Here is a 17,324-nt window from a genome sequence, read left to right on the forward strand (position 1 = left end):
GACTTCCCTGGTAGTCCAGTGGTTATGACTCTGCACTTCTACTGCAGGGGGCACGGTTTTGATCCCTGGTCAGGGAACTAAGATCCCACATGCCGCATGGCCCCCCCGCCAAAAAAAAGGGCATTAAAAAAAAAGTTTATTGCTCTATTTTCACTGTGCAGGTACAATTATAAATTTTTTACTTGCCAGACTTTTTAATTGGTGATGAAATTACTATTTCAGTTTTTTTTTTTTTTTGACAAAAATGATTGGTTTGCTGATGAGTAAGATTGTGGTTTAAAGTTAATTATTGTCTTTGTTTTTTCCTTCCCTCAGGTGCATTTGGTGTCAGAAAACAGTACATGATGAGTGTATGAAAAATAGCTTAAAGAATGAACAGTGTGATTTTGGAGAATTCAAAAACCTCATCATTCCACCAAGTTATTTAACCGCCATTAATCAGATGCGTAAAGACAAAAAAACAGATTATGCAATGGTAATCAGAGTTTACTGTTCCTTATGTAACTGATTTCCAAAAAGTTAATTTAAGTCAATATATGAAACACAACTGTGTGTGTGAAAAGAATCATTATGGTAAGCCATAATACCCTACCCACTTGCTAAAGATGTGCCACAAATTTTGGCGCTTGAGTTCTTTCAGGTCTAAAGGGAAATTGGAATATGTTATATTAGTGGATCCTAAATCACTGAGTCCACATCACTTGAGGAGCTTTTTAAAAATACAGACTTCTGAGCCCACCTCCATCACCATGTTTGATTTAGTAGATCTAGGGTAAGTCCCAGGAATCTGTATTTTGTTTAAGTCCTCAGATGATTCTGATGAACAGTCGGATTTGGGATTCATGATTATTGTCAGTGAAAAGAAAACAGATTTTCCTCACACGTTGTTCTAAAAGAATTTTTTCGTTTGGAACCTCACGTAGGGGCCTGGAGATAAGTTTATGTCGCACGTTAGATGCTCCCACAGATAATGGTGAGCATTAAAGCTGTTGACAATACTTGGCAGTATGTATGTGTATGAAAATTGGTACAGACATCTTTCAGTCTTCATGTAGTTCTGAAGCAAAAACTGTAAAATCTGCATTTATTTCCTGCTTGAATGTCCCAAAGTAGTTAAACGATTTTATTCTAAAACTAAATAGTGTTTTTTCCAAGTTCGGATTTTATATCTTAAATGTCATCTTTGTCAATATTCCTGCAAAAGAAAGAGGGATGTTAAAATTTAAAACATGTTTAATGTTGCTGTGATACTTTTTTTTAAATGGACAACGCTTATGTATCTGAATTCAATCTGAGATCATAGGGGATGAGAATCACTAAGTAAAACCGTGGAACATCTTCATTAATGTTATATCCACAAGGAGAAGGGGAGAGGAAAGAAGTGGTTAGATTAGAGAAACATTAATTTCATTTGACTTTGGGCTTTGTACAGTTCTGGATTCTTGACTCTATTTCTGAATATCCCATTAAAAAAAAAAAAAAGCTTGAAAATTAGAATTCATCCAGAAGAGGACAGTCAGGGTTAAGAGAGCAGAGAAGATCAATGTCCATTCTAAGAAGGGTTGAAGCGTGTTGCCTGGGAGACAAGACTGATAAACAATATAATGCTTCAGGTGTTTGAACACAACAGTTATATGGAAGAACAAATGAAATTATTCCTTGCCTCAGGAATCAAAAGTAGAACAATGGGGCTTCCCTGGTGGCGTAGTGGTTGAGAGTCCCCCTGCTGATGCGGGGGACACAGGTTCGTGCCCCGGTCCAGGAGGATCCCACATGCCGCGGAGCAGCTGGGCCCGTGAGCCATGGCCGCTGAGCCTGCGCGTCCGGAGCCTGTGCTCCGCAACGGGAGAGGCCACAACAGTGAGAGGCTCACGTACCGCAAAAAAAAAGTAGAACAGTTAAAGTTATTGAAAGACAGATTTTTAACTCAATTTAAGTCAGAACTTTCTAATAATTTGATTTAGTAGTGGAATGGGCCGCCTTGTTAGTGAATTCCTTCTTAAATGAGTATCCAAGTATATACTGGATGACTTATCTAAAATAATGTAGAAGAGAATTATATATTAAGCAGAAATTAGTTCATTTCTAAGGAACTTTTCCATTCTTAGAATTCTTTGATTTTTATATTGTATCGATTGGGATAGTTGTTTTTCTCTCAGCAAATTTACAGCACTGTTGTTATTAAGAAATGAAAAAACTTATTGCTCACCATCTTTGAGATATTAAGGTCTTTTCACTCACATTACTTTTTTTAGCTAGCATCTAAGCTTGGAAAGCAGTGGACTCCATTAATAATCCTGGCCAACTCTCGTAGTGGAACTAATATGGGAGAAGGACTGCTGGGAGAATTCAGGATCCTCCTAAATCCCGTACAGGTAACCAAAGAGAAAACCTTCCTTTCTGTATTAATCTTTTCATTTTTAGTTTTACATTTTCCCTAAATTGTAATGGTTGTTAATGCTTGAAACCAGTAATCATCTGATTGTAGGGAAGAAGAATAATTATGAAAGTACTGAGCCATTCACATATGTGGAGAAAGAGGGGTTCTCATGGTGGGGATGTAAAATGCTGCAGCAACTTTAGAAAACACTTGGACAATTTCTTAAAAAGTCAAACAGGGACTTCCCTGGTGGTCCAGTGGCTAAGGCTCTGTGCTCCCAGTGTAGGGGGCCCAGGTTCGATCCCTGGTCAGGGAACTAGATCCCACATGCCACAGCTGAAAGATCCCACACACCGCAACTAAAGATCCAACAACGCCGCAATGAAGATCCTGCATGTGGCAACGAAGATCCCACGTGCCACAGCTAAGACCCAGCGCAGCCAAATAAATAAATAGATATTTTTTTAAAACAAGAAAGTCAAACATAAATTTACCGTACCCCCTAGAACTTCTAGGAATCTACCCAAGGGAAACAAAAACATATATCCCACAAACACTTTTATGCAAATGTTCATAGCACCATAATTCATAATAGCCAAAATGTGAAAATACCCCACTGTCCATCAGTCGGTGGCTGGATAAAACAAAGTGTGATATACCCATATGAATGGAATATTCAGTGATAAAAAGGAACTACTGATACATACATACTACAATAAATGAACCTCAAAAACATGCTGAGTGAAAGAAGCCCAATGCAGGGGACCCATATTGTATGATTCCATTTATATGACATGTTCAGAAAGGGTAAATCTATAGAAACAGAGAGTAAAACAGTGATTGCTGGAAATTGGGAGTAATTGCACACCAACGTTTTTAAATGTAAGAATAAAAGACTCAGACCATTAAGATTGAGCTGACATGCTAGCGGCTTCTATTTTGAAAAACTAAACAACTCATTGTGCAACCATCATAAATGCAGTAACTTCTTTCTAATTTGTAATTTTCCCTTTCAACATTACACAACTTAAGGAAATATAAAAATAATTTTAAAAGGAAAGAGAAAGGGGAGTTCCCTGGCTGTCCATTGGTTAGGACTTGGCACTTTCACTGCCGTGGCCTGGGGTTCAATCCCTGTTCAGGGAACTAAGACCCTGCAAGTCACGTGGCGCAGCCAAATTAAATAAATGAATAAAATTTTAAAAGGAAAGAAAATCACCTGCATTATCTCCACACAAACACATCAGTTGTTTTCAGTTGTCCACGTTCTTTCCATGAATTGTCTGTGCATTTACATATTAGCATTTTGTAACAATAATCTAGGTAGAAGTTTACATTCTGTTTTCTTTACCTAAAAGTATATTTTTCCGTGTTGCAACATAGTCCTCATAATTATGTATGAAATGACTAAGGAATAATCAAATGGATATATCTATATCCAGTCTCCTGCTGTTGGAGGTCAAGTTTCTCTCTAAGGTTGTGCCATTATAAATAATGCCACACTAAATATCTTTACACACAGGGCATTTTCATCTTTTGAAATATTTTCCTGGATCATTTACAGAATTATAGGTATCAAGGATCCTTTCATCTTTATGTCATTTTATGCATATTTCAGAATTGTTTTCCAGAAATTGGTACTAACTTGCACTAGTAGTGGAGTTTTTGAATCCAGTATAAAATATGAAGCACTAGTTAAAGGTGAACTTAGCACAGCCTGGTTTTATGTGAACAGCAAAGAGGCAATATTGTATAGTGGATAAACTACAGGATTGAATTTGTATGTCAGCACCTAATTATCAGAGGAAGCGTAGGTAAGTTATTTAACCTTCCTGTGCCTCCATTTCCTGGACAGTAGAATGAGGTTTGCTCGTGCTTTGTAGGGTCAGCATTGGGATGATCCACAGTGAATATAGTCTGGCATAGTGCCTGGCATATTGTTAACGATAAACGCATCGTAGCCAGTATTGTTATTCATGCATATCTATGTACTCATCTAGAAGGAAATTATCCTCGCAGATGGATGACAGTGTTGGATAAAATAATTTTTTCCTTTTCTTTCACGTCTAGGTTTTTGATGTTACTAAAACTCCCCCTGTCAAAGCACTGCAACTTTGTACTCTTCTTCCCTATTACTCAGCTCGAGTCCTTGTTTGTGGAGGGGATGGGACTGTGGGCTGGGTCCTGGATGCAGTTGATGAAATGAAGATTAAGGTATCCATCTTTAAGACCTACTTGCCTTTCACAGAAGCACTTCTAAGATAACTATACAGTATTTGTGCATATATTTTTTATTATGCAGATGAATATTAGAAGACATTGCCAATTTTAAATATTGTGATTGAGCAGTTATTATTATATTTGTATCTTTATTGCTTTGGCTTTAAATTTTACCAAATACTATTACCCTACAAATAGTCTGAAGAGAAAAATCAAAAATATATCTTCTATATTGTAGGGACAAGAGAAATACATTCCACAAGTTGCAGTCTTGCCTCTGGGAACAGGCAACGATCTATCTAATACCTTGGGTTGGGGTACAGGCTATGCGGGAGAAATCCCAGTTGCACAAGTCTTAAGAAACGTGATGGAAGCAGATGGAGTTAAACTAGATAGGTAAGTTATACTTCCCCCCAAAAGTAGATTTCTTGAGCTTTGGGAATATTGTTTGGATTATAAATGAAACCTTGTATAGTTATAAAGTTAAATGTAATTTAAATGTAAAAAACTATGTTAGTTGTACTTATACATGGCTACTGGTGTTTTATTTTGTTGCTGTATATTTTGTTGTTATGTAAGGACTGAAGTCATGCATTAGGCTGAGTACTCATTTCAAAACTTACATACTCACTTAAATGTGCTTATTTCTCCAAATGCTATTTTAATAGAACAACCTCGTCTACCAGGTGTCCAGAGTTGATTGGTAATAATTATAGTTAATTGGCAGTTAATTTGGTAATAATTACTGATTCTTTTTTTAACTTCTGTTTTAGATGGAAAGTTCAAGTAACAAATAAAGGATACTACAACTTAAGAAAACTCAAGGTACGTTTTTAGGGCTGCAGTTTCGAGTGGTCTCAACAAGCATGATGGAGTGCTTCCATTGTGGTGCTGTGGTGGGACACAGCGACAGTTCCTTATCTCTAGGGAGCTGGTTATGAAATAGGCTGGGGGTGTGCCTGGTTCCGCCCTGGTAGATCAGGCTGGAAATATTTCAGGGGAAGTGACCTGGGAGTTGGTCCTTAAAATTTAAATACAATTTAGATCAACAGAGAAAGGAACAAAAGGCTTCCCAGGTAGAGGAAATAGAGACGAGAGGGTGCACATCATGGTTAGTAAATAGCAAATAATAGAGAGATAGCAGATCTGTATTTTTAAAAAGATACTCTGGAGATAGTGTGAAAATAGCTTAGAAACCTGCACTATGACCCAAAAAAAGGGAATCTTAGGATGAGGACAATTCAGAGACGTTTTAGAGGTGGAATTGATCAAGGCTTGGCAGCTGATTGGTATTAGGGGAAGCGAGAAAAAACATTACTGCCAGATTTCTAGTTTTTATGACGGGATGCATAGAAGTGACATTAACCAAGATAAGAAAAATAGAGTTTCAGGTTTGAATAGGAAGAAAATGCGTTAAGATTTTGGGCATGTCACCCTTGAGTCTGTGGCCCACTGAACAAGAAGTCAGAAATGCAAGCTTATTGCTCAGGAAGAAGATTAAGTGCAGCTAGGTTGAGGGGATCCAGGCTGGATTGGGAAGTAAGATAAGTTAAGCGGGGACCAGTAGCCTGATTGAGACTGAAAAAGCTGAGAGCCTGAGAGTTGCAATGGAAATAAAAAGCAAATGTAATGGGAACACAGGAGTGGAAAGCCTGGGTGCAAAGTAGAGCCATTTAGATGTAGCATATTAACCAGAAATGGAAAGTGAAGTTTATATCTTATAGGATCAGCCTTTGAACTGAAGCTTTATCTCTGGAAACTTCACTGGATAGCATAAAATAACTCTACGCAAAAAGTGAATGCAGAAAGTACTTAATTTTCATAAAGAACACAAAGACTAAGATTTACATATTTATTATATAACACAGGCTTGGATGGAAGCATAATCTGTTGCTTATTTTTACCCTTTTCCACAGGAATTCACAATGAACAACTATTTTTCTGTTGGACCTGATGCTCTTATGGCCCTCAATTTTCACGCTCATCGTGAGAAGGCACCATCTCTGTTTTCTAGCAGAATTCTTAATAAGGTGTGTTGGATAAAATAACCTTTCCTGCTTATCACCTAAGGTACAGTAAAAATCAATAGTTCAATTATATCTAGCACTCTTTCAACTAGATTGAGATAGAACTAACTTACGGAAACATTTACCTGTTCTGTTTTATGTGAGACTGTCAAATTAGATCCTTAAATGTATTAAAGTATTTCATAACCATGACAAAATTTTTTTAACTCAAGAGTTGGGATGTTTTACAGCATATTTCGCTTAGATGGCAACTAAATGGAATATATGAGAGCTTATCTTACTTAAATGGCAAGTAGAATTGGAAATAAATTTAGGCAGGATAAATTTTTGGTGAAGTCATTCATGGAAAACTAGATTCCATTGGCCTGAAAAGACTCTAAAAGGCAGATGAGGTAAGAAAAGGAGCAGTTTGTTTACCGCACTTCTAACTGAGATCATCTCTGGTTTCTAGTACAATTGATTCCTTTGGTGGAAGTTTTGTCTTGGAATCTTTTTAATGACTTTTGGTGATTGAGCAATAGGATGCAAAAAATAGATACAAAACAGTTTTGTTCCTGGTTCTGTTTTACAAATATTTCAAATTTACAAATAGCTCTCTTTTATTAATATAGTTACTAAGGCAATAAGAATTGCTGTTTATACAGTTGCTATTTAACATCTCAGTGCTTCCATCAACCTTTCTGTATTCAAAAGTGATTATAAAATGTTTGCTAGACTTACCTGTGTTACTTTCATTAAGTAATCTGAAGTACTAGGAAAAGGTGGAATTTTCTAATTTTAACACAGTATTTCTTTATAAGGTGTACCTTTTTGGATAAACTGGGAGAAAACAGCATTTAAGCACAAACCACCCCATCCTACATTCCCCTGAAAAAATGGGCTAATTAAACTCAGAAGTAATGGTGCCCCTTCTTCCATCTGTATCTAGTCCATTCTCTGGATACATGACTCAACCATCACATCAGGGAGCTTCGGTTCAGTGTCTCTTTCTTGCTTACAGGGCTTGTTAGATTGCTTTAATATCATATTTTCTGTCCATTTCTCATAGGCTGTTTACTTATTTTATGGAACCAAAGATTGTTTAGTGCAAGAATGTAAAGATTTGAATAAAAAAGTTGAGGTAAGCCTTTTTTTTTTTTTTACATCTTTATTGGAGTATAAGCGCTTTACAATGGTGTGTTAGTTTCAGCTTTATAACAAAGTAAAATCACGTATATATATACATATGTTCCCATATCTCTTCCCTCTTGCGTCTCCCTCCCTCCCACCCTCCCTATCCCACCCATCCAGGTGGTCACAAAGCACCGAGCTGATCTCCCTGTGCTATGCGGCTGCTTCCCACTAGCTATCTACCTTACGTTTGGTAGTGTATATACGTAAGCTTTTAAACTTTTAGGTGGTTTCTGGATTATGAACTTTTTTTTAACGAAAATGCTGAACTTTCTATTAACATATTTTGCTCACACATAGGGAGTATTTATTGTGTACCAGGCACTTTACTAAGTGCTTTATACACATTTTCCCACTGAATTCTCACTACAACCTGTAAGGCAGGTACTATTATATTCCCATCTCGCAGAAAACTATTGGAAATTAAATAACTTGCCCACATTCACAAAGTGCCCAAGGATATAGGTAACCAGGTTTTGAACCCGGGATTATGTAACTCCAGTCTGTTACGTAGACAGACTCTGAACAGCGTCCATGTGAGTTCTCTGACACAGTGCCTAACTCATCATGTACTCAGAGGAAGTTTAAGCCCAAAATTTAACTCCTATTATGGTTGTGATGTGTCTCTCTTACATACTAAAGCAAAATAGAAACGTATGAGCAATAAAGATAGGATATTCATGATTGCTTATTGCTACAGCACCCCTGACATCACGATATGGCAAAGTTTTATATGTATTCCTCGCTTGCTTCAGAAAAGAATCTGTAATGGTTAATAGCAATGGCAAAGACATTAATACAGAGAAACCTAGAACTACTAAAATAAGCAAAAAGGGGGACTTCCTCCACAGTCCAGTGGTTAAGACTCCACTCTTCCACTGCAGTGGGCATGGGTTTGATCCCTGGTTGGGGAACCAAGATCTCACATACCATAGCTCAGCCAAAAAAAAAAAAGTAAGAAGGGAAGAGCTAAACAATAAACAACTTAGGGAAAGAGTGAAAAAAGAGCCAAGAGGGAGGAGCCTGACTGTATACTCACCAAGGAAGCTGCTGCGGTGGGGTAGACGCTGAGCTCACGGCACAGGAGGGATGGCGAGGGTTGCCGTAAACAATGTTGCCTTCTGCTTTGTCATATTTCCTTTTTCCTGGGCTTTGATAGCAGGGGTAGAGTGAAGCATACAAGGTAGCACTTTTTTTTTTTTTTTGGTCTAATAGTTTATTTATACAAAAATTATTTGTGAAACCACCTACAAAATGCCAGGCACTGTTCTAGGTACTAGCTGTACAGTGATAAATCCCTCGGTCTCACTAAGTTTACAGTCTGGAGAGAAGAAAGACATTTAAATCATATTGCAATGGCATGAGAAGTGATCTGATAAGGAAAATATGCGGTCTTAGAGGAACAGATAAGAGCAGTACATAACCCAGGGACTGGAAACTGTCTAGGGAAAGTGACTGACAAGGAAGTCTTTCTGGAAGAAGTGACAAGCTGCTGTCTGCAAATTAAATAAAACTTAGCTAAATGAAGAGAGGTGAAAATTATTCTAGGCTTAGAACAGCACGTGTGGAGGCCCAGAGACAAGAGAGAACGTGACATATTTGAGTGTGTTCAAGCTGGACCATAGCTTGCGGAAGAGAAAGGGATAAGAGCTGAGGCTGGAGAGATGGACAGAGGCCAAGATCACAGAGGAACTTGTGACTTGTTAAGGAACTTGGATTTCATCATGAGCACTGAGTCAAGCCATTGAAGGGATGTAATAAGGGGATAAGTGTCAATATAACCAATCTTTGAGAGATGAATAAGAGGACAGTAAAGCTAGAGAAACGATGGGCTGCTGGACTAGGGTACTGTCAAGAATGATGGAGAAGGATGGATACTTAGAAGAAGCAGCATCAGTTGTTTTTAGTGATTAATTGGTATGGAGGGTAAAGGCACAGAAGTCAAAGCTAATTCCCAGGTTTCTGGTTAGGCTGCGGCGTTGGGGGCGGGGGAGTGCTACTCTTTCTTGGGAAAGTAGATGAGGTGCCACAGTCAGTTGGCAGTGTTTTGTGGGCAGTTAGATTTATAGATCTAGCCCAGTTCACTTTCCTGGACAAGCAAAATAGAGCCATCAGCACAGAGATGGCAATTAGCAAGATGGAAGTGGCTCAGATTTCAATCCAGAGTATGTAGAGAAGAGAAAGGAGCCCAGTACATAGCTATGTGGAATGCCTTCAACGTGAGGTTGGGAGTAGTGACTGAGGAGGAACATCCAGAGAAGTAGTCAGGTTCCCAGAAAGCAAAGGAGGAGAATAATTCAGGAAAAGAGGAAGGGGTCAACAGTGTGAGGTGCTATTAAAACAGCAAGTTAGATACAACCTGAAAATATAAGGGGATTCAACAAAAAAGGATTTCTTTGATGACCTTGGTTTTAGAAGATTTCATTTGTTATAATTCATTTATTACAGTAAACATTGAACAGGTGAGAAAGGCCAGGTTACCTGGAGTGAGGAGTACGAAGCAGTCTTCCTACCAGCTGTCACATCTTATGTGTATGAAAATGGATGGGAATTCTAAGTGACTATGTCTGGCAGTAGCATACCCTGAAGTAACTTACTCCTTGTATTTCTTTAAAGCTAGAGCTGGATGGTGAGCGAGTAGAACTGCCGAATTTGGAAGGTATTATCGTTCTGAACATTGGCTACTGGGGCGGTGGCTGCAGACTGTGGGAAGGGATGGGAGATGAGACTTACCCTCTAGCCAGGTATGTACATTTGCAAGTGGTTTTTTATGTCACTGGTTTCTGTTGTTCTTTGTAGACTTTTAACATATTTCCCACAGATTTTCTTTATTGTATACCTTGTTAATATCAATACTTAATAAGTTGTTGGTCCACCTATGTTAAAAAGTAATTGTCCTATTGGGGTTGATTTTATTTTATTGCATCACATAATCCATATTTCCTTTGTCCAATTTTAGGCATGATGATGGTTTACTGGAAGTTGTTGGAGTGTATGGGTCTTTCCACTGTGCTCAGATTCAAGTGAAACTGGCAAATCCTTTTCGAATAGGACAAGCACATACAGTGCGGGTAGGTGAAATATTGCTACAATGGACTAATTTGTCCATTTCTAAGCCATTGATGTGTAGAAGTAAATATACATGCTATACCTTGCCTTAAACCAGTATGCAGTTTACAGCCCATGCTGTTGGTCACCCTCCACCAGGGGTGAGTAGAATGGGGAGAGACAGGAAATATGACCCTCAATCCAGCGGAAGAAATGAAGTGTTCAGTGAAAAAGAATCCCTTAAACAATTGAGGAATAAAGATATATTCAGGTTAATTTTCTAAGAATGAAATGCTAATAAGTGTCCCTGAGAAAGAGGGTTAAGGGACTTGGGATGTTATTAAGGAAGATTTTTCTGAGCTTTTTGGGGGCTGACTGTTTTCTCGTTATTTGTCCCTAATTCCAGCTGATCTTGAAGTGCTCGATGATGCCGATGCAGGTCGATGGGGAGCCCTGGGCCCAGGGGCCCTGCACTGTCACCATAACCCACAAGACGCACGCGCTGATGTTATATTTCTCTGGAGAACAAACAGATGACGACATCTCTAGTACTTCAGATCCAGAGGACACAAAGGAAACTGAGTAGGTGGAGGAGGAAAAGAGAACTTAGTGTAGAATCCTCACAGACGAGTAGATACACATTCCTCCAAAATAGAACTCTGTCAGCTGGTTTAGTCTTCATTTCATCAGTAGTGTAATGGGTATACATTTATGTAAATAGCATTCCAAAAACAGCCAGAGTTCCGGTTGCTTCCAAATGCCCGGTCTTTTTTCAGCAAACTCTTTGATCATGTAGCACTAACTGAAAGTCCCGGGACATTCCCTGAAGGCCCTGTGTTTGAGAGTTGGCTCACTGAAGTGTGCGCTCGTTCCCTATTCTTGAGCCACACAGTTGATGGACACATACGTGCAACAAGATGTGGGTGGGAAAATCATTTCCATCTTAATTTTTACTGTGGTGACACCATAACGTTTTAAAAGTTACTTGCATTTTTGAAAGGAGATAGTTGGTGTCAAACTGGCATGGTTCATGCTGGACATCCTCCCTGCAGCATGCCTCTTAAGATTTCCTACAGCCCAGCACCAGGTGGATCCATAAAGATCTGTTTCCAGGAAACCCCAGAAGGAGACATGTAAAAGAAAGACAACACTCAGATTTTTTATTTTAAATTTTATTTTAGGAACATTTTCAGACCCCCTAATGTTGTTTGGTTAACTCTGTTAATGACCAAGTTGAGCTGAAATTCAGCATCTTGTTTTATCCCAGTGTAGGCAAAAGAGAACCACCTAGGTGAATTGCAAAATTAACAATCAGAGCACTTTGGATTGGAAGTTACAGGTTTTGAAACTTCCCTCGTGGTCCAGTGGTTAAGACTCCACGCTTCCGTTGCAGGGGGAGTGGCCAAAAAAAGAAAAGAAAAGAAAAAGAAAGTTACAGGTTTAAAGCTGGATGGTTCACCGACTTCTCTTTTGATTAAAAGACAGTGTCAACAATTCAAAAAAATGTACTAAAGAAAATTTACCAGTCAGATTAACTGCCCAAAAATGTTCAGTGTTAATTGATAAGTTTTAAAAATTTAGTGGTCTGGTAGTATTTTGAAATATAGTAGTCTTTTATATCCAACGTACTTAACAGATTTTCCCCTTGGGGAAGTGGATATGGAATCCTCTGCTAAAATGTTTATATCATATTTATTTTAAAATGAGAGATATATATTTTTTTACTTATTTATTTTCTTCATTGTCGTATACCTGTGTTTAGTGTTTACAATATATTGCTTTATTTAATAAGTTAAACTGATCACATAAATTCTGCTACTCACAATCAGAAGTGTAACCCAAGTAATAGTTGAAACCCATAATTTAATTCTCGTGACAGATACATTATGTAGATATTCTCATTCTTCAGAAATATGCCGAGGGTGCCCCTCTGCTGCTCCCCAACCTACTCCCTCAGGTCCTGCCGTGGGGCCGCCCCACGGGGCCTCCAGCCTGGTGTTTTAGGACAAATGGCCCATTTGTGGGCTTGGTGGTCTTTTATGACATTAATCTCTGAAGGATTGGAATGTATCCCCTCAACACCGTTAGCTCCCCTTAAGGGGCTATTATGAATCTGTCATCGATTATGAGTTGCCAGAAGCTTAAATTTCAGTCACCTTCAGGCCCAGGCCATGTTTTGAAGGAACAACTAAGTAGTATATACAGTAGTCAATACATTACATTAGAATGCTTTTATTTTGCTTAAATTAACCTCTTCCAGGTCTCAGTGGGAGCAGCTAAAGTCTAGTATTCTTAAGATTTTGTGAGCAGAGCTGTTTTCACCTTATTCATATACCATTCATGGTAGGTTACCTATTGCGGTGGTGGGAGAGTTTGTAGATTTTCTTTCAAGGGGCTGATCATGTTTTGAGTATAATGAGCTTCATTGTTTAATTCATGGTCAAAATTGTTACAGATATCACATTTTACAAATATACTGTTAAATTCACTTTGCTTTAGGCTATATTTTATCTATAATTCATAGTGCTAATTATAGAATCAAAGTAAATATTTAATATGGGATATCAGAATTAAAATAATCAAAATAACTTAGCATTTTTTTTAATTTTTAAAACTGTAACTATAATGTTACATTTGATTTAGAACAGATTTATATACAACACCCTCATTTACTTAAAAACAAATTGTTTTTTCAGTTTTCATAATCCAGTGAAGGTTTTCCCTGCTTTGACCCTTCACAAAGTTTACCTATTACTGTACTCACTCATTCAGACTTAATTTTTATTTAGGAAAGTTATTTCAGAATACCATATCATAAAACATACTATCTTATTTTTTTTAAATTCGCTAACTTTTTGGGCACATTTACTCAGCATTTCAAATAAATGTGTAGGCATGTGCCTTGTTTTAAATAAGTACAATTTATAAGACTCGTGTTTGCAAGTTATATTTTAGAGTAGCAGTTGTTGACATTACCAGGGATTCCACACTTTACAAAACATCACTTGCCACAGGATTTTTCTGTTCCATTTTAAACTTGATTAAAAAAAAAAAGAAGAAAAAAGTAACTTCTAAATTCTCAGGAAGAAGTGTAGTAAAGCATGTCTTCATGTCTTTTCAGATTTCTCTCATCTTTTACTGTTCTAATGCATTCCTAACTCCTCGCAAACTTAGTAACTTAAATACTGAATACCTGGCAGCTCTTAGGGATCCCATAAGTAGATGGAGATAATTTTCAGTGCTTTGTTATATTTAATAGAAATCAAACTGACTTGTGTTTTAAAATACAAGTTGTCTAATGGTAAGATTACATGATCTTAAATGTGTTTTAGGTTTTCTGCGACAATTAGCTGTGACCCCTTAATGTAGCTAATGTTTATAAAATTTTATAGTCAAAATTATTATTTTTTTTAGTGTGTGTCAAAAAACATGTAGTATATGTTTGCCTACTTAGAGTTGGAAAATATACTGTGACTCAGAAATTGTAAACAGTTCTTTTTGTGCTGTAAAAATGAATACTACCAGTATGTCAAAAGAAAAATAGTGTGCGTTTGTAATATAAGGTAAAATTGTATTTAATGTATATTATGGAATTTTACATTTGCGCTGACTTAGGAAACTTTAAAGGTGATGTTAATTTACAGATTCCTGTGGATCTGAATACGTAATTTGTAAGCTTTTTTCCCCTCAAAACGATAACACTGAAACAAGAGCCAGCACTTTATATTCACACTTTTAAAATATTCTACCTAATTTGGGACAATGGAACATAGGTAGATTTACTTTAAAGATCTAGAAATTTAAAAAGAAAAAACAGTGTTGTTACTCTATCCCAATCTGAATGAAGGCGTGTTCTCAGCAACAAGACAGAAGAGGTTGTTTTGGTTTTGCTTTCTAGAAGTATGCCCCTGCCTTTCTCAAATTTTCCCTTGAAGGCTTATCTCCTGTTTCTCCAAGTATATACCCTGCAGTCTGTCCGCAGCATCAGAATCACCTCAGGGACTGGTTGACAGTGTGGCTGCCTAAGCCCAGCAACCAGCCGTTGACTTGAGGAATTGGGGTCCCTGGAGGTGGGACCTCGGCATCTCTGGTTTCATGAACAGGCACCTCACACGCTTCTGATGCACACTGAAATTTTAAAGTTACTCGTCTGTACCTCCTGTGTTCACCCAGGGCTTTTGCCGGCTAGATACTATGCAGAAATGTTGAATTAATTGGATGTTCTTAAATGTGTTTTTCCTTCACTCCACTAACTGCTTTCTTCCCCCCAAATCTATCTTCTAAAGGAACTGTATGAAAAATTGGTTCGTATCCTATCCAGATTGATAAACTCTGTTACATAAAAATTGGTAGCCTCAGATTTTTCTGTGGAACTATAGGTTCTGGGCTCTGATCCATGGAGTCTTGGAGGACAAGCAGTGCTTCAGGGGCCGGTGGAGTGGAGCCCACTGGGGCTTCTGCTTTCTCCCCACGCCGGGGTGCTGCTTCAGATCAGATTTCGGTACATAAAACACTTCCTTTTTTTAAAAAAAATAGTTTCCACTATTTTCTTTCAAAGAGTTTGGAAGCCACTATAATGACTCTGTCACCTGGTTAATTTTCTACTGATTTTTACATATTCAGAAACCTCTTGTTTTTTTGTAAAAAGAATATTTTGGATGTCTCAGTTGCTGCCTGGAATATGGCCACTTGGAATATGGCTATTTCACAAATTTTGAAGGCATTTTGTTGAATAGTAAAGCACTGACTTAGCCTCTGTTCCTTGTACTTCTAATTTTAGTAAAGTATAGAAATGGTCTGTGTATTTAATTTTAGTTATGTAAGTACACACACACACACATTTACCCCCATGGCCCTGACTGTGCAGTCAGTGCATGAGGCTCACAGGTCTCAAAAAGGTGCATTCTGAGGTTCTGGAGAAAGAATCAAAAACTGTCACCCTCGAATACAGAAGTTCACAAAACTTAAATGATTGAGGTTAGTCACCTACAGAAATGTCTGCAGAAACTAAGTCACCTAGAAGCTATAAATTTAAGTGTACTGCTGATAGTAGACCTAGGACACTTCAGTCTCTGCAAAGATGTCCTGAGCTACCTCACCGATAAAGGGAAGTGTCAAAGCAGAATGCGCCTTACAAGATAAGCTATAGGAAATCGCCATCACGTGGTACTTTTTGATGACTGACTCGGAATGCGGAAAAGAGAGCTGGAAAGTTAGATTGCCTTCCTTGTTCCTCTAACATTGTCCAGGCAAAGGGACAACCTGATTGGATGACAAGATTGGGCTATCTGAGCAAATTCCTAGAGTAAGGAAGGGTGCTTTGTGTACTTGGGTGACAGTGGCTCGTAAGAACTTTTGTTCTCGTTACTCCAGTTCTGGGCTCTGCCAGCAGTCTTCTTCTCAAATTTGATCAGCTTGAATGAGCCCAGCACATAAATTGGCACTCTGGTTTTAGTTCTGTTTTGTGCAAGTTTAGAGCAGCCAGACCCTCGGCCCTGATCACCTGCAGGTGGACTGACTGGATCGGCTCTGTGAACCCACAGTGTCAAGGACGCTTGTGACGGGTCCGCTCGAGCAGCCAGCTGTGTACTTTCTCCCCCCTTGGCCTCAGTACTATGTCCCTATCACTAATTACCCTGTGTTAACTGCTTTTGTTGTGTTGGGTCTGTATTGTGGTCAATGCCTACAGACAGAGAAATGTGAATTAAAGCATTTGATACATTGGGGATGTTTGCTTGTTTTTTAATAAAATTAAAGTGCAGCACTTGAAAAGTATGATCCTGTGTTGCTTTCTTTGACACAACAACGAGAAGACGGCTTTGAGTTACTTTCACAGAAGATGGTCCTTGGCCTATAGCAGAACAGAAATTACAATGTGTGGCAAGTTCTGGGTCAGATACGTTTGGACGGAAAGGAAAATATACATACTTAGCAACTGGCTTGTGGCAGAGTAGACCAGTAAAGGAAGTCAAATAAATGAGGTGCATTCATCTCATTTTCAGCTGTTACAGTGGAAAGAGAAGAGAATTTATTTGAAATATCTAGGTTGAAAACCCATCCTCTACCACTGTTTAACATTAGGCAAGTTATTTGTTCTGCTTGAGCCCCCCAGTTCTTTATAAAAGTGGGAGCTATGCCAATGGAGAGGTTGCAGACTCAGGTGCTTAGAGGAGAGAGGCAGGAGACAAAGGTGGGGGTGGTGGGACTGGGCAGACTAGAGCACCTGACCGCAGGGAAGCAGGTCCAGGAGCACAGAGCTCATCTTTCTAGGAAAGGTAGAACTGGGGGCTTTTTATATGAAACCTAATTTTAAAATACGGGTTGGCAACTAACTACCTGTAGCCTCCCACAGGCTTATATGATGATTGTAATGGGAGGGAAAAGTGAAGGCATCTTATACTTGGCAGAAATTTGCACTTCCTTCCATTTGAATTTTTATAAAGCTTTATGATTTAACAGCTGTGATCTGGATTTCATAT

General features: G+C 38.3%; 1 protein-coding gene across 10 annotated transcripts in view; it reads left to right on the top strand.

The window, feature by feature from the left end:
- The window catches only part of DGKE (diacylglycerol kinase epsilon), a 49,850-nt gene that overhangs the window by 8,272 nt on the left and 24,254 nt on the right, over window positions 1–17,324 (top strand). For 4 of the 10 annotated variants that reach the window (XM_032616746.1, XM_032616751.1, XM_032616745.1 and 1 more), the window contains 11 exons: window positions 316–475; window positions 2,256–2,375; window positions 4,451–4,594; window positions 4,839–4,996; window positions 5,374–5,425; window positions 6,517–6,630; window positions 7,676–7,747; window positions 10,414–10,541; window positions 10,757–10,868; window positions 11,252–11,427; window positions 12,113–16,568. In XM_032616746.1, coding sequence (XP_032472637.1) covers window positions 316–475; window positions 2,256–2,375; window positions 4,451–4,594; window positions 4,839–4,996; window positions 5,374–5,425; window positions 6,517–6,630; window positions 7,676–7,747; window positions 10,414–10,541; window positions 10,757–10,868; window positions 11,252–11,427; window positions 12,113–12,140 — 1,264 coding nt within the window. In that variant the 3' untranslated portion in view covers window positions 12,141–16,568. Of the gene's footprint in view, window positions 1–315; window positions 476–2,255; window positions 2,376–4,450; window positions 4,595–4,838; window positions 4,997–5,373; window positions 5,426–6,516; window positions 6,631–7,675; window positions 7,748–10,413; window positions 10,703–10,756; window positions 10,869–11,251; window positions 16,569–17,324 lie in introns of those variants that run through there. The other 6 variants (XM_032616749.1, XM_032616748.1, XM_032616750.1 and 3 more) reach the window with 2 other exon arrangements.

Source organism: Phocoena sinus, chromosome 20, assembly GCF_008692025.1.
Source record: "Phocoena sinus isolate mPhoSin1 chromosome 20, mPhoSin1.pri, whole genome shotgun sequence".
Lineage (NCBI taxonomy): Eukaryota > Metazoa > Chordata > Mammalia > Artiodactyla > Phocoenidae > Phocoena > Phocoena sinus.